This window comes from Cygnus olor, chromosome 10 (genome assembly GCF_009769625.2).
Source record: "Cygnus olor isolate bCygOlo1 chromosome 10, bCygOlo1.pri.v2, whole genome shotgun sequence".
In the NCBI taxonomy this organism is placed as follows: Eukaryota; Metazoa; Chordata; class Aves; order Anseriformes; family Anatidae; genus Cygnus; species Cygnus olor.
The window spans coordinates 5420060-5447494 of record NC_049178.1 but is presented as its reverse complement, the minus strand read 5'-3'; the positions used below and the strand labels follow the sequence as shown (position 1 = coordinate 5447494).

General features: G+C 37.2%; 1 protein-coding gene across 21 annotated transcripts in view; it reads left to right on the top strand.

The window, feature by feature from the left end:
- ATP2B2 (ATPase plasma membrane Ca2+ transporting 2) overlaps nt 1–27435 on the top strand; it is a 417587-nt gene that overhangs the window by 346267 nt on the left and 43885 nt on the right. For all 21 annotated transcript variants that reach the window (XR_005822948.1, XM_040568574.1, XM_040568590.1 and 18 more), the window contains 3 exons: nt 19375–19616; nt 20204–20438; nt 26377–26556. Coding sequence is in view for 20 of the 21 variants with exons in the window: in XM_040568574.1 (XP_040424508.1) it covers nt 19375–19616; nt 20204–20438; nt 26377–26556 (657 nt within the window). In the remaining variant the exon portion in view is untranslated. The remainder of the gene's footprint in view (nt 1–19374; nt 19617–20203; nt 20439–26376; nt 26557–27435) is intronic.

Below are 27435 nucleotides of genomic sequence, written 5' to 3'. Positions count from 1 at the left end.
GCTATACCTATCAGGAGAAAATCCTTGGAATTTATATTTCCTGAGGCTACAGCAAAAGATCCCATATTTTATTGCAGCTGTTTGCCACGGGCAATCACGCTAAATGAAACTGCTGTTGGATGTCACTAGAATTCTCTTTATTCAGAGGAGAACCATGAGAAAATAACTTTTATCATTCAAACAACTTTTTAAATTATTTTGGTAGTTGAAATTGGAAAGATACATTTACTTATGGTCTTCCTAAAATCTCTTCATAAGCCCTTGTTTCTCGTGTTAAAATACAAATGAAATTACCATTTGGTTTTAATTGACATGAAGGTTCAGGTTGGGTCTTGTTTTAACCAAGGAAGTTAAAATGCTAATAGTTTTCCAAATTAAAATACTTTAAAACAAACAAAAGAGAGAAAAGAAATGGGGACAGAAGTGGTTAGGGGGAAAAAAAAAAAAGTTAGGTTGAGTAAATGGCCTGGCCTAAATTCTATTTTCTTCCCTCTGTAGATACGTACCATTAATATTAAGCAGCAAACAAAACTGGCAGCTGCAGCTGCTGACTTGAATAAGTCTGAGAAAAGATCAGTCATTCATCTGTTGTTAGTCAGGGCTGGGTTACCTGTACGAAAGCAGGTCAGCTCTGGGGAAGGAGTGGCAGTGGGAGAAGGAACGAGAACTCCAGAATGTCACAATGAGGGCACAGTGAGGGCACACTGCGGGTGGGGAAGGTAAAACTGGTGGTAAGGAAGAGAGGTGGTTAGGCCATGGGAAGAGCACGGCAGCAGCGGCACTTGCACGTATCACGCACAAACAGCAGTCCCTTCTGCGGCTGTATGGCCGTCTTACTGCATCAGTTTCTCCACATACAATTGTAAGGGTTGTCCACAGGGAGGTTTACACGAGTATTTTTGGAATGGAGGGATTTGAGTTAATTTTTGTGTCAATCTGAGCAGAGGCCATCCTTCATAATGGTTTTCTGGCCTCAGCTTTGTTTCCTTTGGCAATGCTCAAAAATACATTCCACCTTTAGATAATGTGTCAAGATTCCAGTATCTTGGTTTAAGATTGAGTTAGGGGGTGGAGGCAGCGCCGCCATTTTGGGCAGCCATTTTGCATGAGGATAGGTCTGTGGAAGGTTTTGGCACCCATTTTGTTCTATATCTGTGGAAGGTTTTATCCTTACATAAAGAGTCTGGAAATTAGTAAACTGTGAGAAACATTTGGAATGCGTTTTTGCAACATAGCCCATATCATGGCACTGGACTGCTTTGGTGCTAGTGTCGTCTGGCTTTGCAGCAGGCAAGAAAGAGGAACGGGCATGAATCCTCTTCCTGCACTGTTCCTGTGGAATACATTGGGAATGACAAAATCCTCTACCTCATGTATGCTTAAAAGCTATCCAGAAAATGCACAGAAAAACAAGCTGAGGGGAGAATCCTCAGCTGGCAAATTGAACTGCTGTGGGACTTCAAAGCTTGTAGTTCTTCACTGTCTGAGAAAGAACAAGTGGGTTTGTATGAACTCCTGGGGCCCTGCTCCAGGTTTTACCGTTTGCGTTCTGCAGTCGTAGGTGTACAAAAACCCGCTAAATCTGTGATATAAGAAGCACATAGGTAAATCTGCTTTGCAGAAAATCTGGGAAAAATGACATTTTTTTTAGCATGCTTCAGGGTGGCAGAATCCATCTCAGTAGGGCTGGATTTAGGTCAGTAATTCCTAAGCAGTCAGTAAGTAATGTGAGGGTGGTGCAGTAAAACATTCATTGGCTTCTTTCAGCATGTTGTCCTGGTAACAGAAATTTGTGGAAATTGTTAATTCTCATGCTTTTGAGTGCTCAGGTGATGGCATTAAAATATTCTCTTGAGCATTTCTGACTCTCTAGCTAAATGGTGCGTTTGAGCCATTTAAAATTAAAAGGTTAATGCCAATTTGACTAATGACATGGAAAACAGAAATAGTGTTACACAAAGTCACTTCTGAGATAGCTTTTTTGGGGGCTTTTTCTCTACATACTGCAGACCAGTTGCTTAGACTATGAAAACTTTTTTCTAGCTCTACCCAAACCTTCCCATTCCATCTATTTTGCAAATGAAGTGCACTGTGAATTCTTTTCTAAAAACTGATTTGATTTGACTAAAATTTGATTGCATTGATTTCTACAGTGATTTTTAAGAGTTTTTACTTCATAGGTATAATTTTTATCTTATAGGTAAATTTATTTCTTCAGATTTTTTTTGGCAAAATGTTAAATGGCTGTAATAATCATGGAGTCATAGAACGGCTTGGTTAAAGACCATCCAGTTCCAACTTCCTGCCATGGGCAGTGATGCCACTCACCAGACCAGGTTACCCAGGGCCCAGTCCAACCTGGCCTTGAACACCTCCAGGGATGGGGCATCCACAGCTTCTCTGTTCAGCGCCTCACCACCCTCTGAGTGAAGAATTTCCTCCTAACCTCTAATCTAAATCTGTCCTCTTTTAGTTTAAGACCATTCCCCTTTGTCCTATCATTATCTACTCAAGTAAAGAGTCCGTCCTTTTTATAAGACCCCTTTAAGTATTGAGCGGATATGTTGTAGATGGGACCAGACAATGCAAGCAAAGTATCTTTTTATATATAAGCAAGACAACCATCACACACACACACAATCCCCAACCACATAGTCTTTAAAACTTTTTCTTAAAGTGATTGATAAGCATTTTCTCAGATAATTTAGGCAGAAAAACAAACAAACAAAAAAAAACGTATAGCTTGCATATCATTTACTGTGTAAATAATAATTACTAAAGATAATAGATATGCAGTTAATTGTCTCTGCTTCTAGGAATGGCAATTAGCAAAGAGTAGTGATATTCACACATCACTGGCTATTGAAGTTTTATATAATAAGAGGTACAAATATAACTTTTCTCACTAAATTAGCTACTGAGTTAATAACTGAAATAACTGTGTTTAGAAAAGACTACTGGACTGTGTAAAGTGTAGGACATGTTGTTATATCCATCATGCACTTTCTGCTGTCAGGATGCAAGCGCTTTGTCTTGCTAGCTGAAAGCATTTTATAATAAAGCCTCATTTTTGGGGAGTTGTGTATGAGGGGTTAGAATGGCATCAGCTGCATGGAAAGCTCCTTGGCACTTGTCTGTGGGATGGATTTACCTAAGCAAAGAAGGATTAGGGAGCAGAGATCAGAGCAGGGTCATCCTGTAAATCTGCTGTTGACATTGTTAAACTCTCTGGAAGGATGCTTATTTTCATTTGTGGCCAGGTTGTCAGAGGCAAGGCAGGTTTCCCCACAGTATGGTCAGTCTTTTCCTTTGTTCCATATCTCTTTTTCTGCCAAAGAAAGGTGTGACTGTCCTCCCTAATAATAGCTAAAAGACAAATTATTTTCTTTTATTTTCTTTCTTCATGCTAGAGAAAACAGATATATAAAACCTTACTCATGCTGGCCTTTGCCTTCACAATTTGGTAACTGCAGATTCCGTTTATTCCTGTTGGAATAATTAATCACTGCAAGATTATAAACAGGACTGACAGTCACTTGGAAGCTTTTTGTTACCAGAATGTTAGCTTTTTTTTTTTTTCTGCTTGCTTGCATGAAAATGGGTAAATTAGTATTTTTTTTTTTTTAATTTGCTGTGATACAATGTTTTCCCTGTTTTTTTGCATTGGATTTTCTTTTATGTTATTTGTGTTACTTTCATGTTCTTTTTTTCACTCCATGAACCAGTGCAGGATGATTCACTTGCAGGGATAAATGCCAGTTATTTCCAAACATACCTGTAGATGCAAGCAGGCTTTAGAAGTCACCTTTCCTGCATGGTATTCCATGGTGTTTTCATCTAGATATATAAATACTACTCATAGTTGTCTGATAATTTTTAGACCCCAGTTTTTTATTTTTATTTTTATGTAATAAAATGTGTTGGCACAGTGAATGATTTTAATGCATACTTCTTTTCATGCCTACGATACCTTACGGAGACAGTCATCACACTTTGGAGCTGATTCATATGCTGGTTAGAATTCAGTGTTAACACTTTGTATGAGATATTATCAGGGAGCATGTTTTCTTGATGGGAGCTTTTGTTTTTACATAAGTGGGTATAAAACACTTACTTGAGGCAAATCTTGATTCTGTGAAATAGCTTACTTTAATATTCTGTAATCTGTTTTAATTTAGATTTTCTTTATGCTCTTTATCAAGAATAGAAAGCCAATAATTTCACATGATAATTTAATACCACCTCTATATAAATGGTATTGGTTTTATAACCAAGCAAAAATACTCAAAAAGACTTATTAAAAAAACAGAACACAGAGGATGAATAACCTCATAATGTTGTTTAATGAAATATGGTGTTAATTCTCTTTGGTGTATATGTAATATAATCATATAATATATACTATGCAGTTTGTAGTATGTTTTATTTTTATTCTCGGAAAACTCCAAAGGGATGTCATTTTCCTGTGGAAAAACAATCAAACAAAAAAATGATGCAATGACTGAAGAACAACAGATCAGCAATACAGTATGGGATAAAATAACAACTTGCTAGTTTCAGAGCAATGGATGTGCAGGAGTTACTTTGTACGCATGAAAAAGACTTTAAATTGACTTGGCATTGCTCTTCTGGAATGAAATTGCGCTTACATTTTTTTTCTATTTCTGTTCACGTCACCAAAACATTTTTTTCTTTTTATTTGAGTCACAGTGAGTCCTAGAAAGCTGGTATTGAAAACTCAGTAAATAAAAAAATATGCTTCAAATTCTCATTCCTGCTTTCTTTCGCAGATAGCCCCCATTCCTGATTTTTCTTTCAACTTCCAGTTTTCTCTTCTTGGGTGTGAAGGTCTTGGCCCTCCTGCATTCCAGTCATATTTTTGTATTAGTTACAAGTGAGTGTGGGAAGGTGTCCAAAAATGATGACCTTTCTGTTAGTTAGAGGTGCCAAATAAACCTGAAAAATCTCTAGAATGGAGGGGATTCTGAAGAATTGTAGCCACATGTTGTGAGCAAACTGCATGGGGCACTGCCTCTCAAAGGCCTGTGACTTTGGTGGACAGAAGGCATTTGTTACATACAGTCATTTTCCCAGCCAGAGTCTGGCAGAAGAAACTCTGAAGGTTTTCAAAGGAAAGGTTGCCAGGGGTATGTTAACGTAGTCAGAACTATATTGTTCCCTAGCATCACTGAAGGAATGACAGACCTCTCTTGGCAGACATCTTGCATGGAAAAATTAAGCTTCTGGAAGGAAGTTTGTAAAAATTCAGGATGTTTTTAATAAGTACTACTGCTAACCTGTCTCGTGTAAGTGCAAACGTGCATAGCAAAAGAATGCACTGCTGGCAAGTCTTTATGGACACACCAGGACATTAAATCTATCTGAAATCACGAGTGAGTGTTGGGCAGTAGATGTAGCTTGGTGTTCATAATACTGGATGAAAATATTGAGTGTGTTAAAATGTTCCATTCATTGTTATTTTTCTGTGGTTTCTACTTTTTATTCAAGTGAGCAGAGAATTAAGTTACTTTACACTTCCCTTCACTACAAAGGAGAAGGATTGACTGTGTTCAATGCTGGTTTGCTAGGGGTTGTATATCCCAGTTCTATTTCTAAAAGGTGAGAAACAAGCTTTTGTTAGACAGTTTTCTTATAAAGAAGGACAAGATGTTTGACCACTCCATCATTCCCTTACTGTTTCTTTTTGAATGAATAATCAGATGAAAATTGGCTGCCGTCATGCAGTCTGCTGTTCCAGCAAAAGCATTATTCTTGGTGTCCTGAAGAGGAGAGAGACTGAATTTATAAAGTATATCAAACATTACCGCATCAATCATGAAAAAAAAACACACAAACAACAAAACAAAAAAAAACAAACAAACCAGACACCAGTGAAAATATTAGATAAGCGTTGCTATAATGTATTATATTCTATTACATTCAGTTGAATTCATGCATTTGCTTAAAAAAAACAACCTCTAACTAACCAAAACCAATTTAAAAATAATTTCATTGGATACATGCTAGTTTAGATTTAAAGAGGACGAGTACATTTTGTATGATAAACAAAGTAGCTGTTGCTAATCTTTTTAGACTTATTTAGAAATGGATGCTTGAAGAACCCTTTTCCTCACTCTGGAAATGAGTCCTATTGACAGAGAAGATCTATAATTATGATGGGCTATAATCGGTAGCGTAAGTCAAGTGAAAAAAAATCTCCTCTTATGTTTCATGTGCCTAGATTTGCTTTACACGTACTAAATTTGGCTCCATAAACTATACAAATTGTTTTAATAGTGCTGCAACCAGAAACTCAGTGAGTATTAAGACTGATTTTTTGCTTTGGTTTGGTCTTTTGAAAATCAGTTTTCCTATCTGAGATAAATTGAAAAGGCAGAAGTAGAAAATTCAAAGTGTTGGTAAGTTTTGTGCAGGTGAAGACTGCATGCACAGAACAGCAATGTGTAAATACTGCTATTTATGTTGTTGAAATTCAAGCTTTTGATGTTCATATATAAAGGCCAAGAATTTTCTGTTGTTTGATGTAATGAAGAAATTCATGTACAGTATGATCATCATCACGGCCCTCTAGCACTGTTGGATGGCACTGTTCCCCCCCCCCCAATTCATTACCTAAAACAATGACTTAATGCCTGCAACACACTACAAGATCTTCTTCTCGCTTCTAATTAGTAAAAGGCATAGAGAAGATTATGCAAATTTAAAAGTGTATTTAGATAACATGGAATAGATGGTTGCATTTTATTATTTTGTGGCTGAAATTCACATACAGTGGGTAGTAGAAAACATGCATGAGATACACTTCAGACTATTCGAGGAGTTTTTTTAATTAATTTTAATTAATTTTGATAAAGAGTTTATAAGTTAATTTAAAGGGAGGAAGACTAACTGAAATTTTGTTGATGTCATACTCAGAAACATTGAGAAAGGTTTTCATGTGCAACCTGGGTGAAAGTTTTGTAATGCTAGGAAACACACTGTTGATAGCATTTATCAGAATAACTCAAAAGATGTTTTCCAAATAGACGGTTGCTAGTTAGTTCATTGCAACAACTGAAAAGAGTGTATTGCTCCTTCCTCAAACATGAAAGATGAGGTTTCAGCCTTAAAACAGATGCATCATTTCTAATCATGTTAGCAAAAACATACAAATCCCTAGTCATTTTTCTGATTTGGAAACAAAATGTTTAAGCTGCAGAACCTTCCTTGAAACTAAATTTTCACTATCTGATCAACTCAGCATTATGTAGTTTGTCTCCTGTCTCTGTTTTCTGTCTGCAACCATTCATGCAATTCATGAAACCAGTCTAATATCAGCATGCAGTAAATCCTTAGTTTTATAGATCTAGGTAGCAGATGTTTGGTTGTCATTATGGAGGTACCAATTACAATTCTGCAATTAAGTGCAATTTCTCTTTTGCACTTGAAGAAAAATGTTCAACTTATTTGTGGTTCATGAAAATATAACAAACTTTTCCCAAATGCGTGGAACAAATTATCAGAGAGTTATGAAATCTGTTAATCCGTTCCTAATTACGGTGAGTTTGCCTTAGAAATGGCACATTTGTCACTCAGGTCTGTGTTCTAAAGATATTCTTAACAGGGGAGAAACATACTCTTGCATCTTTATAGCTAGCATTAATTGAAACCTTGTACTTAGACTATATTTAAAGTAAATTGGTTGTTAATTAAAGTAAGTTAATAACAATTGTTTTGTCTAATTATTTTGATTATATAGGTTACTCGTCAACAGTTCTTGTTGCAATTAAAGCTGGAATGGCACTAGTATAAATCTAACAATTGCCAGTTCCCTGTGAATGGGACTGTGCAAAAGGACAAAAGTGGAGATTTTCACTGTTTCAGATTTGGAAATGGAATATATTATTTTCAAAATTTGAGTGTCAAATTGTAATGCAATGATAATAGGTTATAATGGAAGGTGTGCATGGGTTTGATCAATAACAGTAAGAACGTCCCTTCGTACAGACAAGTAAGATCTTACAGTATTATAAATACATCAAAACTGTTCTGGGGAAAACACGAAGAAAAACTGTGTGTGTATAAAACTCAGTTTAATCTGGAAACACTGAGGCTGGAATATCCTAATCATAAGTGCATTATTATTCTGTGGTGTCATTCATGATTATTAAGAGTTCATTCTTTGTGCTGTAATGGGGTGTATAAATGTGCCTCTATTTAAATTCAGCTGTGAATTGCTGTGGTTTTGAATTCAGAGCTTTTTGTAAATTATTATTATTTTTTAAATTAGACTATATTCAACTTCATATTTTAATTGTTTACACCTTGAACCAGGTACAATATCTATCACAAAATGAAAAAGTTTAAATTGGAGTACTAAAATGTATTAGGAGATGAAAAGAAATAACTCATACAGCACATCTTTTGATTACAGGGTCACTAATGAACTGTGATATATATGTGTAGGACTCTGTGAAAAGGTATTATTACTTTCAAAAAGTTATCAGTTAATATTTACATAATTTTAAACAAACAAACAAAAGCCTTGTTCTGGGCCCAGCTAAATTAATTACAGAGATAAATGTAGTTAAATATAGCTTTATTAACTACTTTGAATGTTGCTTCTACTGTAGGTACCCCACTTAGTATTTCTCTGATTGTGAAGCTGAAGGAAATAGAACAAGTTTCTTCTAATTAATGCTAACAAGATCTTTGTACCTAGTAATATATTCATATAAGTACTGCAAATTGCTCATGTGTCAACATTTTGTATGTCTCAACATTTATGTGGAGACAATATAAATGTTCTGTTTATATTTTTAACTTCCATCCTCTGGCTTTGAGAGTGAATTAACAAACTGAAGAAATACACAATAGAAGAGTGGACAGTGAAGTGGATTTAAACCTGGCCAAACTGCTGGTCTCAGGGAATTGTGATCACAAAGTCCAGCTGGAGGCAGATTTCTAGTGGTGCATCCCAGTGACCCATGAGGTGGATCCATGAGGTGGGGGCAATAACGTTTAGCATTATCAGTGATCTGGATAATGGGGCCAAGTGCTCCCCCCACAAGTCTGCAGATGATACAAATGAGGGAGGAGTGGTTGGTGACACCAGACGGATGTGCTGCCTGTCAGAGGGACCTTGATGGGTTGGAGCACTGAGCCAGAAGGAACCTCAGGAAGCCCAGCAGAGGGAAGTGCAGAATTCTGCTCTGGGGGAGGAAAAGCCCACTGCAGGGCTGAGAGGCTCCTGGTGGACACAAAGTTGACTGGGAGACGGAAACACGTCCTTGCAGCAAAGAAGGCCAACAGCCTCCTGGGCTGCATCAGCCAGCGTGCTGCCAGCACGGCGAGGGAGCTGATCCTTCCCCTCTGCTCGGCAGTGCTGAGACACATCTGGGTTGCTGTGCCCAGTGCTGGGCTCCTGGTACAGGAGAGACATGGACTTCCCGGGGTGAGTCCAGTGAAGGGCCACAGAGATGATGAAGAGACTGGAGCATCTTCAGTCTTGGCCAGTGGGAGGCTCAGGGAGCTGGGGCTGGCCAGCCTGGAGGAGAGAAGGCTCAGGGGGAACCTGATCAATGTGTTTAATTCCCTATGGTAAGGAGTAAAGAAAATGCTGCCAGACTCTTCTCAGTGGTGCCCTGTGAAAGAAAGAAAAATAAATAAGTCAGGGTGGTTAAACTATGCAACAAGTTGGCTAGAGATTTTATGGAGTCTCTGTCCTTGGAGACATTCAAAACCAGACTGGACATAGCCCTGAGCAACCTGTTCTTGTTGAACCTGCTTTGGAAATGGCACTGGACTAGATGGTCTCCCGAAAGAGAGACTGGTGCCTTCCAGCCTCAAGTATTTTGCAATTCTGTGAAAAATGTGTACAGGACTGACCTATCAGTCTTTTGCATTTAACTAGTGAGAAGAGGAAAGAATTTTCATACTTGCTGAAGTATTTTTTGGCCGTATATATATATATATATATATATTTAATTCAAGTGAATCAAACATAAATTTGTCCTTCAAACTAAAAGGGCAATTTAATTATTTGCTATTAAAATTAAGGGCAAACTATTAGCTCACTTTGCATGTTAAAATGGGTAACAGTCAATCAGAAAGGGAGTAAAGAGGCTGTCACACCAGCCTTTCAGTCTGTTCTTCATGCATGATTTCACCTTTCATAATCACTCTTGGGGGAGTTTATGGATAGGATCATTTTTTCCTTGTTCCTGTTATGTGAGCTGAAACAAGCATGAGTCCATATGCACTGAGCCACATCAGTGCTGCACTCCCTTACTTTGCCGTGCTGATAGGAATTGTCATGCTGCTACATTGCATAATTACAGCTGGCCCCTTTTTATACAATGATTGCGTTGCTATTATTTAAGATTACAAGAGATGTTAAAATATGCAGGATTTATATAATGTTTTCTTTGAATAACCTATATCCATCACAAATGCTAGCAATGCAAATTACACAATACCAGAGTATTGCAATAATTAAATTTTTATATTGTTTCCAGGTCTGCCTTCAGAGAATAGGCAAAGATGTTGAATACTTACAATATTAATCTGATATAGGAAGCTATTGTAGAAATATATTGTTTCTTACTCCCTGTACAGTAATGAGTCAAAAATTCCTGTAACCAATTTGCTAGGAATTTTGAGCAGATCTTTTAGTTTAATGGTTGCTAAATAACAGGACTGGGGTCCGTGCTGGGCAGCAGTGCCAAGCAGCATTGCTGTCACTCGTCTGAGCAGCCTGCTTCATGTCAGCTAAAGGGTGCAGCTCATGTCTGATCAGTCACAAGAGACTCTTTTAAACTGCTTCTTTGCTACTCGTTTCTTGCTCAGACAGCGTAACTGAGCTCAGCAGGATGTCCTGGTTGATCTCTAACTGTGAGGGATGTGGAGATTATCTTACGGCTTTAAGATTTTGAACTGGCAGCAAGTTAGGGTCCTGACTTAGGCTAGACATGCAATATATAGATATACTTTGAAACTACGATTTTACTGTAGCACAGAGGTCTAAGTGATGTGAGACTGCTGGCTGTGTTCAGCATGTAGTAATTAAGAGGACATACGGAAGCTACTTCAGTGAAAAGGCAGCCTTACTACCCACAAGTATTACACAACAACTTACAAATGCACAACTTTGTTATTAAACAATGCTGTTGTTTACATTTCTAATTTTAGTCTTCAGATTTGATCTCTCTTGAGAGTGCTGAAACATGTTTCAAGTGCTTTTGTTTTAGGTTGTCTAGATCTTGAATGTGTGTCAGACTGGCTACCAAATCAGCACCTGTCAGTCAGGATTTGGACTATGTAGCTTTGATTTTGATAGGCTTATGATGGTGACTGCTGGTGCCTAAAGTAAATAGTGACAAGTGGAGGTGGCTTATTTGGTGTCCTGTTTCACAAGAAACAGAGCTGCTGTGAATATTAGGGTTTTGTGGCTGATGGAAAGTGAAAGGAATAAGCTGTTGAAAGGAGTAAGTACTGAATTACCTCTGTTATTCCTTTTCCAGTCATTTCAGAATAGAAATCTGGGACACGTCAATACAGGACAGGGATGGTGAATTTTTCAGATTTGTTATTTATTTATCTATGATCCATTTATTACTTTTATCTTTTCCTCCTCCTGGTGGCAATTGGCAGCTGTCGAACACAGTGGCAATGAAGTAGTCGAGTTTAAAATCTTTGGTGCTAGGAGTAAAACTGCCACCAAAACTTCAACCCTGGATATGAGGAGAGATATCTTCAGGCTGCTCAGGGACAAATTAGTAAGGTCCCCTGGAAATCTGCCTTTGAAGGTATTGGGGTCCATCAGTGCTGATCACTTTTTAAGAGCCCTCTTTTAAGAGCACAGGAGCAGGCAATTCCAAAGTGCTGGAATTCAGGCAGGCAGGGCAGAAGGCCTGCTTGACTGAGCAGGGATCTTCTAGAGCTCGTGCTGAAAATGAAGGTGTGTGGACACTGGAAGTGAGGTCAGTCAACATGGGAGGACTACAGAGATGCTATTTATTTGCCTTTGTAGGGAGAAAATTCACGTGGCCAAAGCTCAATTAGAGTTGAAGCTGACCAGTACTGTGGTGGACAACAAGAAGGGCTTTGTTGTTGTTGTTTTGTTTTGTTAACAGCAAAAGGAGGACTAGTGATAACATTGGTTCATTACTGATGAGGTTGGTCACCTCACAAATAGGGATGTCGATAAAGCAGAGACATATAATGCCTTCTTTGCCTCTATCTTTAGCACTGATGATGGGCCCTGGGACCCCCCAGAGCCCTGAGTTGGGAGGACTGGACTGCAGGAACTCCCAGCTAATCTCAAACTTGTGTGGGCTCTGCTGCTCCACTTGAATGCATATAAGTCTATGGGGCCCAATGGGATTCATCCCAGGGTACTCAAAGACCTGGCTGATCATTGTAAGACCTCTCTCAACTATTTTTCAATAGTCTTAGGAATCTGAAGAGGTCCCAGTTGACTGGAAGTTGGAAAATGTTGTCCCAGTTTTCAAGAAAGACAAGAAGACCCTGGTAGTTACAGGCCTATCAGTCTCACTTCAGTGCCTGGTAAAATGATAGAGGAGATTATTTTGGGAGTTATTGAAAAACACTTGAAAGACAACATAGTCATTGGTCATACTCAACACAGGTTTGTGAGTGGAAAGTCCAGCTTAACTAACTTAATTTCCTTTTACAACAGGGTTACCCATCTAGTTGACTGAGGGAAGACAGTAGATATAATCTTTTTGGATTTCAGGAAAGCTTTTGGTACTGTCTCTCACAGTATTCTTCTGGACAAAATGTCCAACGTACAGCTAGACAAATACATAATATGAGGGGAGAACAGTTGGCTGATGGGTCAGGCTCAAAGGGTTATAGTAAATGGCGTTACATCAGGCTGGAGGCCAGTCACTAGTGGGGCTCTGCAGGGCTCCATTTTGGGGTCAGATCTCTTCGATGTTTTTATAAATTATCTGGATACAGAACTTGAATGCACAGTAAGTAGTTTGCAGATGATACTGGACAAGGAGGAATTATTGACTCCCTCAAGGGTGGAGAGGCTTTGCAGAAATACCTTGACAGACTGGAGGGCTGTGCAATCACCAGCCGCATGAAAGAGTGCCAGGGTTGGATTCTGCACCTGGGAAGGGGCAACCGTGGCTGTATGTACAAACTGGGGGATGAGAGGCTGGAAAGCAGCCCTGAAGAAAGGGATCTGGGGGTTTTGGTCAACAGCAAGTTGAATATCAGTCAACACTGTACCCTGACATCCAGGAGGGCCAACCATACCCTGGGGTGCATCAGGCATGGCATTGCTAGCCAGTTGAGGGAAGGGATTGTCCTGCTCTGATCCACCTCGTGCGGCCTCACCTCGAGCACTGTGTACAGTTTTGGGCACCACAGTTTAAGAAGGACATGAAACTATTATTCAGTGTCCAAAGGAGGGCAGGAAAGATGGTGAAGGCTCTAGAGGGCAAGACGCAGGAGGAGCGGCTGAGGGCCCTTGGTTTGTTAAGCCCAGAGCAGAGCAGACCGAGGGGAGGCCTCATGGCGGCCTTCAGCTCCCTCACGAGGGGAGCGGAGGGGCAGGCGCTGAGCTCAGCTGTCTGGTTCAAGTTCAGCGACAGGACCCGAGGTAACAGCATGGAGCTATGATCTGTTTTAGTCTTACCTTATGCTAGGGAATACCACCAATGTGCTTGATTGCCAATACACATCTGTATAACCACATTTTTCTATCCGAATCCTGTGCTTCCCACTGATTTTGAATTCAGACTCTCCATGTCCTGCTGTCTGTTACAGAGATGTTTAAGTGTGTATATTATGAAGAAAGGCATCATATAAGTGAACAAGAACACTTCTGTTAGTCTACCCTAAACTATTCTGTGATTCCGTAATTCTACTCAGCAGTGTTTGTAAGAAAAAAAAAAAAAAAAAAGCTTTAAACTTTTAAATGTCGGGCTTTAAATCCAGTGAGTGAGATCAGAATGGTACATAAGGTTAACTGAGTCTGTTTCTTCTGATGCCAAAACGATTATGCAACCAGCTCAAAGAAGTTAACAGTTCTTTTTCAATCCCGTATGCTGACCTCAATTCAAACTGACTTGACTTTAACTGAATTTCAACAGTATTGTACCTGGCAGTGGTGATTCTAAGTTGTAAAATGGCAAATATATTAACAGAAAGCATTATCTGTAATTTAACATGTTGCTTTCTGTGCTCTGTGTAAAGCAGAGTCAACTTATTACTCATTCATGTGAAAAAATTCTTAAAATTCCAAACAGTCCAAGGACAAATTGTGATCTTCCTCATCACTCAAATTAATAATATTATTCCAGATCTGTGCTCAAGAGTAGCAAAGATCAGAATCTCCACAAGATAGAGACTTATTTTTATTCCTAAATAAAGATGTTATAAAAGTGAATTCATAACATTTTGACAGTACAGAGCTGATGACAGCTATTTGTAGTAAAACTTATCTTCAGGATGCTGTTTGTATTAATCTATAAAAGGATCTTCTGAGAATTCTAATAAAATGTTTGCACTTGGTTAATATAATATTATCTTAGTCATGTAGATAATTAATATGTCAGCTGTGATCTGCCCAGAAAGCCAGCAGTATGTTATGGTACTGAGATAGAGATGAAACTATAATGTAAGCAGAAGTTTGATTAAAACCAAAGGAAAGTTCCACAGTATTGTCTGGGAAGAGAAAAGTCAGATAAGATTATTAAATAAGCTTTCAAAACAATAAAGAGATGTGAACAAAAAGTCTGTAAGAGAATCTTTGCACGTAAAAACCAGCCTATTTCCAGACAAACTTTATCTTTACATTTCTGGGTAGTTATGCAGAAGTGATGAAGCTAGAGAACAATAAATACTCTGTGAACAGGCAGTATAGAAGGAAAGAGAAGATACTGCAAATGAATTTGCTTTATTTGGCATCCAGAATCTGGATTATACTTGGTATGAAGTCTTGCAGCAAAGAAAGCTAAAGGCTGCATTAGGCAAAGTATTGCCAGCAGGTTGAGGGAGGTGATCCTTCCCCTCTACTCGGCATTGATGAGACCACACCTGGAGTGCTGTGTCCAGTGCTGGCCACCCCAGTACAAGAGAGAGGTTTTGCCACTGGAGAGAGTCCAAGGAAGGGACACAAAGATGATTAAGATAGTGGAGCACGTCTCCTGTGAGAGGAGGCTGAGAGAGCTGGGACTGTTCAGCCTGAAGAAGAGGAGGCTCGGGAGGATCTCTCCAATGTCTATAAATGCCTGAAGGGAGAGGGCAAGGAGGATGGAGTCAGGATTTTGTCAGTCATGCCCAGTGCCAAGACAAGATGCAATGGGCACAAACTGGAACACAGGAGGCTCCATCTAAAGGTCAGGAAGCACTTCTGTGCTGTGCAGGTAATGGAGCGCTGGCACAGGCTGCCCATAGAGGTTGTGGAGTCTCCTTCTTGGAGATCTTCAAAAGCTGCCTGGACATGGCCTTGGGCAAGCAGCTGAAGGTGGCCCTGCTTGAGCAGGGTGGTTGGACAAGATGACCTCCAGAGGCCCCTTCCAACCTCAACCATTATGTGACTCTGTAAATAAAATATAAAGTGGATTTTTTTCACAATTTAATTTGAAAAATGTATTTTCATCTGTTTGCGTCTTGTAAATGGACTTGAAATTGAGAGTTCAATATGGATATAATCTAGCAAAGCTAATTATCTTAATAAAATTGATACATTTACAGTCATCATCATTCTGGAACACAAAAGCATAACATGAAACAAATGACAACTTCATATAATATATGAAACCCTAACACTTTGTTTTGTAAAGACTACTTGGATCTTCTTGCCAGTTTCTCTCTTACATCAAAAATGGCAATAAGGAAAATGAAGTTTAGTAAGTGTTACGGTTAAATGAAAGCCTTATAGTTTCCTAATGTATTTTTAAAACTTGAGGAACCTCTGTAAGCTATGCCCGCAGTTTTATCTTGCTTTCCTCTTAACCTGTCTTTACTAGCAAGTTAATTTCCATTGAAATAATTTTGAAAATTTCTTTTGTAATCCAAATTCAGTATTAAGTCAATATTAGCTTTTGGGGTTGGTATTTTTAAACCTGAATAATACTGCTGTACTTTGACCTAGAAACCTATTTTAATTTGATAGTTATAACAACTATTTATTTTATATCTGCCTGCACTTGTTTTACATGAAAGTATTTACTTACAATTGAAATATTATTATCATGTAAATAATGTAAAGACTTGAAAGAAACAATTAAAATTATTATAGAATTATCAGTGGGAAGTATTTATTGGAGGAGTATATAGGATCAGTCCCTTCCCAGTAGAAGATTGTCTTGTGACTAGCAAAAGACCTTTCACTGAGCTCTTGAGAAACAATGCATTCAAAAGTTTCTTTTAGCAAATCACAGTTCAAAGGCTTTCTCTCCTACAGTGTCAAAGCGTTTTCATTCACCAAGTCAATTAAGTAATTCCTAGTTAATTATTCAAAAGTAACCCCTTTGTGCAATCCTTTTAATTGTGTTCCAGGTGCCATAAACTGTAGGTTTCAGCAAACAATAAATATAGATACAGCACAGTACAAAGTTTTAACAGCCAGCAGCTTCTGTGAAGGGTTGTCAAGAACAATCTGCAAGGAAACTAGTTTTGGCATATAGATTTTGAACTGAAACATTACAGGGAAGGAAGTGGTGCTTGCCAGCTCTCACCACCATATGTTTTATTTTAATGTAATGTACAAAGAGTATGGAGACAGCAGCTGCTGTAGAGGGAGGTGGCCACTTGTTAGCAGATTTCGAAACCTTTCTGAAATGTCTGTTCATTTTTTCACTGGTATTTTTTCCCCTTGCTTACGTATTTGCATTCAAAAGATGGTCACTAAAAGAAGTCTATTTTTAGACCACTGTAAGAGAAGGAAAGTGTGATCTACTTTACGGTTAAATAAAAAATAAATTTTAGAAGGCCCCTAGGTTTAAACACTGTGAAATGTAGGTAGATTTTTATTTTGTCAGTATATATTCACAGTTGCTCATGATGAAATCATATGTATAAAAAATATCAGTTGTCTAAGATTCTGTATCTGTGATGGAAAGAAATCTATATCTATTTCATTGGTTTCCAGTGTGCACTTGCTAGTGCCTTAATCACATTCACATTTAAGTCAATTTTGAGATTCATTGTTGAGATGCAACATAAATACGGATTTAGAGCTAAAACAGGAAGTTTGATATGAAATCAGTCTTTTCCTGCATTGCTACCCAGGCAGTGAAGTTGATTAATCCGCTGCTTTGAAAAAATAGAAGTTCTTAGCACATTTCAAGAACTGTGTGCGGCAATGTCATGAAAATTAAACTAATTTATTTAAACAAAATGGTATTTTAAAGGATATTTTGTTGACTCCTACTTGAAATTTTTATATCTACTGAATTTAACAGTCCTTTGAGATCATATAACTACCAGTTATTGGGTTGTAAGGCAGGGATCCTTAAGTGACTTTGAGAATCCAGAGGGCAGTTGTATCACACTATAATGTGATACTATATGATGTATGTGATATATATACTATATATATAGTGTGTATATATATATACACTATATATAGTATCGCATATATATACTATATGTGATACTATATCACACTATATGTGATACACACTGTATTACAGCAGGACAAGTTATTACAGTATATAATAAATTTAATATATCATATTGCTATACTTTCTGAGTGTGTTTTAATTTGAGCCTGGAATAATGCTAAAATGTCATAGAAACACAAATCTTACCCATATAACTGGGTCAGATGATTGTTTATATAGAAGCTAGAGATGTTACAATGAGTTATAGAAGGATAATTCTCTTATAATATTTTTAGATTATTGTGTACTGCTCACCATAGATGCATCTCTCTCTGAAAAGGAAATCCTGTTAATCTGACTCCGAGTATAAAATTTTCTGGTGATAGAAAAATGATTCTTACGGAAATTCTGTTTTTCATTTTGCTTACTTCAGTTCTAGACAAGTCTATTATTATCTTCTATCAGTCCTTCATTTTTAAACCAGCTGCAAAAGGTGGTTCTCTGGGGTACTTACTTAAGTAAAATTCCCCTTTCCCCCTTTTATGGCAGCACTCATTGCAAGAATGCAAATCTAAGTGTAATTAGAGATTTGTAATTTCAGTTAATCATTCCTTACGTTACCCCTCATCCCTCAGGTATTTCCCAGGTAGAGTAGATTTAAAAGTCTATGGTTAAAACATGGACATAATTCTGAATGTAGTCTGGCAGCCCTAATTCTGCAAAATGTAAGGCAAATATTTGTCACGTTTAAACCGATAACTTACAGTCTTGTCTTGAGTCAAATGCAAATGTTTTTGGTGCTATGATACTTTGCAAATTAAAGTTGTGAAAGGGCCCCTTCTCTTGGGTCCAAAAGCTTAAAAAAACACTTCTCTAATTCTAATGTGTACAAGAAAATGTAAGTTATTAACAGTATTGCTCATGCATGGGACCCTTAAGTCTATCTGGAATCTTGACAACACAGGAATTTTTTATTTGGGATATATTACACCTCTTTTTTTTTTTTTTTTGTGAAATGTGGTTGTTTTTTGTTTTTATTTATATTTTGAATGGGAAGATAGAGTCATCCTTGTCCCTAGAAGTAATGAGAATTGCAAAATGATTAGACTACTCATTTTTTTTTGTTTGTTTGTTTTTACTTATAAAACATTTAATGTCTGAAGCAGCCGACTAAAGTATGGCGATCCTAGAAAAAGGTGCTTTTGGCAGTAGGATTATTATTTTTTAGATTGTTGGAAATGCCATCTTCATGGAGATTTACTGTGTATGATTAAGATGCAGATTGATTTTTCTTTTTCTTGTTATTTTTTTTAATTCAAAACTGCCTGGTAGATAAAAAGGACATTTTTTTTTTTTAATTCACCATTAAACCCATAAAAGTCAGCAAAACAATTCAGTTCTAAGCAAGCAAGTAAGAATAACAAATATTCTATTTGTGATGAGTAAGTATTAATTATATCGAGCCTAAAGAAAATTATTTCATTTTTAATGATGTTTTGCCTAGCTATAAGAAGTTCAACTGCCTGTGGCTGATTTAAAAGAAATGCAAAAGACCAAACGTAGTCATCTGACTAGATACATTTTCCTTGTTATGAGCATAACTGCTTCCAGTCTGTTATAACACTGAAATTTCTGCTAGTTTTTTAAAAATTGGAAGAGACATGACTCCATAATTAGAGTTTTAGATCTTAAACTGTATACTGTAACTTTATTATTAATTGGGTAGAAGGCATTGCATACTGCTAATCATTACAGAAATCCATATCTAATTTTTTCTCCTCTACAGCCACCAGAAAAAGAAGGTGGCCTGCCTCGCCAGGTAGGCAATAAGACGGAGTGTGGCCTCTTGGGGTTTGTCCTGGATTTGAAACAGGATTATGAGCCTGTTCGGAACCTCATCCCTGAGGAGAAACTTTATAAGGTTTACACATTCAACTCTGTGAGAAAGTCAATGAGCACTGTCATTAAAATGCCAGATGGCAGTTTCCGAATGTACAGCAAAGGAGCTTCTGAAATTGTTCTGAAGAAGTAAGTTCAAAGGATTTCTTGCTGTATTTTTCCAAAATCTTAATGATGCAAAACATTCTGACAGTAATAAAACATACCTGGGAATTTTGGTGTTTGGAATTTGCTACTTAGAGTAGAAAAAGGACACACCTGAGGAGAATAAAGGTATTACTGTCCATGTCCTGTCCCCTCCCTCTGCCCTGATGAAGTCTTTGACTTATTTTTCTTGTGACTGGCTAGCAGAAATATTGGGTCTTCTAATTTATTTCTTATCTACATTTGGTAATTTATGAATGCATTCTTTAGTTTAGTAAACACATTTGGAATGTAAGGGTTTTTCAATTTCTTTGTAAGTTCTCAGCTCATTAATTACATGGGTTTTAGGGAAGTAATGGAGGACAGGGTCTTGGTGTCTCCATAATAACTTACATTCAAATTCTATCTGATGACACTTCAGTAGTGAATCTTCTTGTTTGGTCTAGATATTTGCAATAGAAATTTAAAACTTGCTGTCAAAAAGGAAGATGTTGAATGAAAAGAGCTGATACAAGGAATTACTTTTCAACTGTCATGCAAATACACAATATTTTTTTTCTTAAATAAAAAAGGTGTTCCAGGATCCTTAATGCAGCTGGTGAACCTCGTGTCTTCAGACCACGTGACCGGGATGAAATGGTGAAAAAAGTGATTGAACCAATGGCCTGTGATGGACTGAGAACTATCTGTGTTGCTTTCCGAGACTTCAATAGCAGCCCTGAGCCAGATTGGGACAATGAAAATGACATTTTATCTGATCTGACTTGCATTTGTGTTGTTGGCATTGAAGACCCAGTAAGGCCAGAGGTATATCAAATTCTTATGTCATAAAACATTTCTTGGAGAACTGAACAAAAATTGAACTATAGATTTATTGCAGTCTTTATCTTTTTTTTTTTTATTTATTTAATTAGTTCTGTCGAAGGTGAAAGTGAACTTTAGAAATAAACTTCAGTTGGTTAAAAAAAATCAAATTAACTTGATAAAAATCAACTATTAATCAAATGATATTTAAATATAGCAAAATAGGGCTTTGTGAACTACAGGATTAAAATGATTGAACCTTCTGTCATGCAGGAGTATACAGGAGAACTGATCATTACAAGTTTTATTATACTCCCAGATATTAAAGATTTCTTCTTTAAGCAATGCGGTGAGGCACAACTCTGAAAGCAGAAGAAAGGGGTGTAGTGATTATAATTGCTATGGCTATAATTGTGATGTTGGCACTTTGCTAATTATCTTGAGATTGTAACTGGTGGCTACTCAGGGAAACTTTTTAATGTTATATTTGGACAAGAAAAAGCTTTACTATGGAGAGGCTGCAGATTTCATGGATCCTATTCTTAAATGGCTTGTAAAAACGTGACAAAAGTTTTAACTCAAGTAATTTGAGAAAATCAGTACTGGATATGCACAATGGAAGCAAAATCCATTCTGCGATGGTGCTGTAATTTCGGTAGGTGATTAATGACTGCCGTTTGCTCTGGAGTAAGGTTATTGAAAGATAACTCAAATTTCCCTTATACAGAAAGAGTGGGTTCTTATTCTGCATAAAGTAGCTTGGTACCAGTCTTGGTCTTTTTTTGTCTTCTGTCTCCTTTTATGTTTTTGCTGGATCTTTCTTTTTTAATCATATCTAAATCTTTGTATTTGATCCACTGAGAATTGGTGGCAATGCTAGACATGCAAGGAAAACTATTTCCCTGAGTCACTTTTAAAGTAGGCCTTTATATACTTCTGCTGTAACTAGAAAATAAATAAAGGAAAATAGCATGATATAATTACAACTATAGGCACCAATTGCATAGCTGTACTTTGAGTGTTAATGTTTTTTCTTGCCTTTTTTTTCAGTATTGAGAAATACATAATATGAAGTAAGTCTTGGTTAGGTGAAAACTATGATAAAATCCTTACTTCTGCAGTCATCAGATAAACAGCATTCACTTTACCCATCATCAGATGGTCTTTTACTCCTAATCCATCTGTCCCTACACCTGATATTGCATGTATTTAAAAATATTTTAAAATATTATTAAAATATTCTGTCTGCATGGATCCCACTCCTAATACTCTAGCTCATTTATATATATATATACACTTTTATATATATATATGTATAAACACAGAAGGATTTTAACTATCAGTGACCAATAGAACTATGAATCAGTGCTCTTTCCCTCCAAAACTGATTAATGATACGTGTTTTTTGAAAATAGCTTTATAATAGGTATGACAGTATGGTATGACAGACTGAGGGAATGGGTAGCAATGGGATTTGCAGTTATTATTTAAAATAGCTGCAAACTATCCTTTCATGTGTTTTGTAAGAGAACTACTCTCATTTCATAGGGAATAATTTCTTAGGAGCTTGAGGTAAAAATGAAGTGTTGCTACAAACAAAGAGGTCAAGTCTGACATCTGTTTAAAGGATCAAAGAAGATGAAGGAAGAAAAACATTCTATTTCTAAAATTATCTAAATAATGTATTGAATTTCTTGTAGATTAACACCTTTTAACACCAGAATTCTACCAAATGTTGGACAAATCTGCAGTTGTTTTGGGGAACTTTGTTTTGAGGGGATTTTTCTCCATATCCCTTTTGACTGTTCCATTGTGGTAAGATCAAAAGAACCTCCACGCCATAACAAAAACATAAATTTCAGAAAATGGTGTCTGTATGAAATATCTGACTTAGTTGGAATTATGTATCAGAAATTGTTGCAAATAGTAAGATGTTGAGCTCTTATAAATGACTTTCTTATTTTGTAAGAATTAGTCCAGTAAATAAATATAGACACAGCATTGGAGTTTATGAATTTTCAAAGTGTCTTCTGCAGGGGAAAAAGCATAAAAATGTGAAATATTACTACAACTTCTGTTTTATTAATAAATTGTCAATATTCATGGACATCAGGATTTATTCTATCAGGAATGGCAGATTAGGTAATTCCAGTGAAGCAATCCAGTGTCACCATCCTGACAACCTGTAGTTTCCCGTAAATTGTGTTAATGTTTATAATGGAAAAGGCTGCATTTTTTCCTTAAGATGATCTTTGGAGTTAATGCATGCAAATTTATAGCTCCCCTAGTTCCTCAGAGCTGCTGTGGCACATTGCCTGTATGCACCCTTGGTGTGTTCAGGTTGTCACATATTTGACATACCTGCAGTGTCAGTGGTGTCATGCTAGCATGGTCTCAGATATGAGTGCTGCATCTGTTCTGGTTATACTGCAGGGCACTTTCTTGCTATTGCTTTTCCTTCCATGCATTAAAAGTAACTATTTGAATGAATTATTCAACAATGATATCCAGCAACTGACCAGTTTTAACTGGAGCGTAACCACTGGACATCCATGAATTTTGCATACTACTTTGGTTATTTAGGTTGATGCAATTCAGACTCTGGCTTATTCATTGTTAGTAGCTGGCTTTATCAAGCACTGAGATACCTGCTTGCCATTAAGCTTTTTTATAGTGTTTGTTTTTTTTTTTCCTTTGATAAATATACAAGAAGAGAACAAACAGAATGCTATCTCATATAGGCATGAGATTTGTCTGTTGTTTTTGACAGCTTTTCTGCTTTGGCTTTAATGAGTCTATACTGGCTTATACTGATTTGCCAACGTACACCTACAATTTTTTATTTCTGGAAGAACATAAATCACTTCTAAATTCCACCTATTTGTCACCTGATTTTGATAGATACTTATGCATTGCATAATTAATACATGCACATATCTAAAGGTTTTCTTTACTGAGAGAAAATAAAAAAAATATATTGAAATGCGTACCTAAATTCTGCAAAACTGATGGAAAATGTCTGCTTCCACTGCCCACTCAGTCTGCCAACACTTTCTTCCCTACAGCATTAAAAAATATGAACAATATTTTAACTGTAATTATTGTACACAGTGTAAATCAGATACCACCCACCAGCTGTCCAAAAATGAGAGAAGAGGGAGGTAGAATTATTTTACTAGTTATAAGTTAGTTTGAGGTGTATTTGAAACTAGGTTGTCCTCCCATGACCTTGTTTAATAGGACTGGCACTTTATGTGATTTTTTATTTTTATTTTTATTTTTTTTCTGTTTGTACTGTAATTTATTTTTCTCCTTCATGGTTCATATGCTGTGCTGGATTTACAGACAGTCATCTAAATTTGTCATACCCTATGGGTGAGGGTCACTACAGTTAAGTGGATACTAAGGGCACTCCAAACTGGCAAATGGGATGTAGCCAAGATTATTAATGTGGAAACTGGGTAACTCAGTAGTCATTTGCTTAAGTAATAGATCCGATGTGGTTGTATGTGCCCAATAGAAGTCAACTTTGTAATGTTAAAAGGCTCAGGTAGTCCAGATGATGCTTCCAGGATACATCTCATGGGAAGAATATTTTCAATTAACAGAGATGAGGGAACAGATAGATAAACCTTTAATTTTTCTCTTGCTTCTGCAATCTCTATTGCCAGAGAGTCATTCTGCAAATAGTGCATTCTGTGGGTACAGTTTGAGGAAGAAGTGGTTTTCTTCATAATCATGAGAAAAGTACTAGTCTGCTCCTCAACTAGGTGTTAGTTTAGTTAGGTGCTGTGGAAAGCAGACGCCTCATAACTGCCTCTTGTTTATTAAAGAGGGAAGAACACAGCTGACCAGATGAGCAATTACGCCCTTTGTGCCACGTTGATTTATAACCGTTGGAGACATTTCTAATCTTATACAAATAAAAAGCACTACTTTTTCCTGAGGAAAAAATATTTTAATAAAGATGCAGAAACATGGTGTGAAATTGTACTCACTGATTAGAATAATCATTATCTACAATACAGTTTAAGGGCATATAATTTATTTTCAGTGTGACGTTCAGTCCAAGATACCCAGCCTTTCTGGCCCCATGAACTCATTAGGAGCCCAGCAGTTCCCATGCCAGATCAGAGCATGGGCTGTCAATCTGTCAATCAGTTCAGCATCCTGCCCCCAGCAGTGTCTGCTACAGCTACGGAAGAAGTTAAAATATCTAGCAATGCACAAAATTAGCAGTGCTATGTTGTTGATGGTGGCTCTTTTTCTTGCTATTTTTCTGTAGTAATGGATGAGATTAATCCACTCTAATTGGCATTAAGTTCTACAGTGTACTTATCTGATAGAGGTCATAACATGAGCCAGCAGTGTGCTCAGGTGGCCAAGAAGGCCAACAGCATCCTGGCTTGTATAAGAAGCAGCGTGGCCAGCAGGGCTAGGGAAGCGATTGTCCCCCTGTACTCTGCTCTGGTGAGGCCTCACCTCGAGTACTGTGTTCAGTTTTGGGCCCCTCGCTACAAGAAGGACATGGAGGTGCTCGAGAGAGTCCAGAGAAGGGCAACGAAGCTGGTGAGGGGTCTGGAGAACAAGTCTTACGAGGAGCGGCTGAGGGAACTGGGGTTGTTTAGCCTGGAGAAGAGGGGGCTCAGGGGAGACCTCATCGCTCTCTATAGGTACCTTAAAGGAGGCTGTAGAGAGGTGGGGGTTGGTCTATTCTCCCATGTGCCTGGTGGCAGGACGAGGGGGAATGGGCTAAAGTTGCGCCAGGGGAGGTTTAGGTTGGATATTCGGAAGAACTTCTGTACCGAAAGGGTTGTTAGGCATTGGAATGGACTGCCCAGGGAAGTGGTTGAGTCGCCATCCCTGGAGGTCTTTAAAAGACGTTTAGATGTAGTTCTTAGTGATATGGTTTAGTGGAGGTCTTGTTAGTGTTAGGACAGAGGTTGGACTAGATGATCTTGGAGGTCTCTTCCAACCTAGACAATTCTGTGATTCTGTGATAATCAGCAAATTTCACTGAATTGGCAGTAGAAAACTTTGCTATTGCAGCCAGTAATATCCGTTTCCATTCCCTTTCTTAAACTAAATAGGATTGTTTTAAAATTTGTTGATAATTATTAAAAATGACAATTCTTTTCATAATCACACCCTTTGCTTATTGCTTATTTTCATTACAAAATGATTTTTTATTTTTAAATAAGCTGATGCCAAATATACGATGCCAACTTAGTATATAGCTTCTGCATTAACCTCACAGACCCTGTCAGACACTGAATTCTCCCTCATTGGTATATATGCTGTGCAACAGGAAAAGTTGGTTTCATGCAGAAAGAGGGTAACTAATCATTCTTCATTTTTAGAGTTTTGGAATAAGTTACTCTTGAAATATTAAGCTCATGTATATTTGGGAATACCAACTGTTGATATCCATAAATTAGGGTAATAATCCTGAATTCTAAAAAGTTTTAGATAATCTTATTGAAAGAGAAGTTTGGATCAGATGTTAGATAATTTTCTGTACAAAATAACTGTTCTCAGTGCACGTATATTGAATATAAAGTTTTCATTTTTTACAATTTTTTTAATATACATATCTTGATTATCTCAGTTTTGACATATATTGAATATGTTAGGTGCCTTAATTGCTAAAGGTCAAAAAAGCTGCAGAGTACTCCTGTTTGTATCAAAATCAGGAGAAGCTTAAGGCAAGTGATCAGAAAAATGGTTTGTATGCTTCTTGCTACAAGATTTGTCTTGCCTCTGGTGTAACCTCAATTCTTTAGAAGTCAAGTAACTTTTAATCTATGCCATAACATGTATGATTTCCCTTTTTACTTAATGAATTTCTTAGGCTGAAAATATTCTAACTGGAAACATCCAACTTGTATTTATATTTCACATCTATCTCATATTTTCTTTCCCTTTTATATTGCTTTTGAAGGTCCCAGAAGCCATAAGAAAGTGCCAGCGAGCTGGAATCACAGTCCGCATGGTCACTGGAGACAACATCAACACAGCACGCGCCATTGCCATAAAATGTGGAATCATTCATCCAGGAGAAGACTTTCTTTGCCTTGAAGGAAAAGAGTTTAACAGAAGGATCCGAAATGAGAAAGGAGAGGTAATTCATACAGTAAATCCATACATATTAACATGGTTTACAAGTAGTGAGAACACTGAAATGTTCTTTCACCTGCACCAATGTGTACCTTATTTCAGTAAAGACTACTTGGAGAGATTGGTATTTCTTTCTAGCAGTATCTTTTCACTATTTAAAATACCATTGAAAATCCAGTCTTTAATTCTTATCCTGCAGAGCCATTACAAATTTAGTGCTAGCCTTATTCGGCAGTTTTTAGAACCATAGCACTAGTATACAAGAAATCAAAACTGAGTACATTAAAAACAGGTTTGTTAGCAAAGAGAAGGAACACAACAGCAGTCTGCAGGTTTAAGTCTCATGAATTCAGTCTGTACAAAGAACCAGTTATGCCCGCTTTATTTTGTACCGCTTTATCTAATCCATGTACTGCGATATTCACTCACTCTAATGATTTCAATAACTTAATCTGTTCTCAGAAGATTTTTAATTCCACATATAAAAGATGGAGCTAACACACAGACTATTGAAGCCAGCTTTAAAAAAAAAAACTCTGTGCTGTGTCTGGACACAGTCATTTACTCCTTGAATTGATTGATGGAATCCTGGGAGCATAAGGATATGCTATGGATATGTCCTTGTTGCTGTTGGTGTACCGAGAAAATTCTGCCATTATTAGTGCCAAAATGAGGTGAAGAGCTTGTATTAATGCATTATAATGCAGAATAAAAGAACACATCTGTAGTTGTAAAAGTTTGATTGGCTTTGAGAAGTTACATATTTGTTATTATATACTTAGAGAAGTTATATATTTTACATATACATATATAGTATATATACATTATATACTTTGAGAAGTTATATAGTTTGCATTTTGCTCATCACAGACTAATCATTATG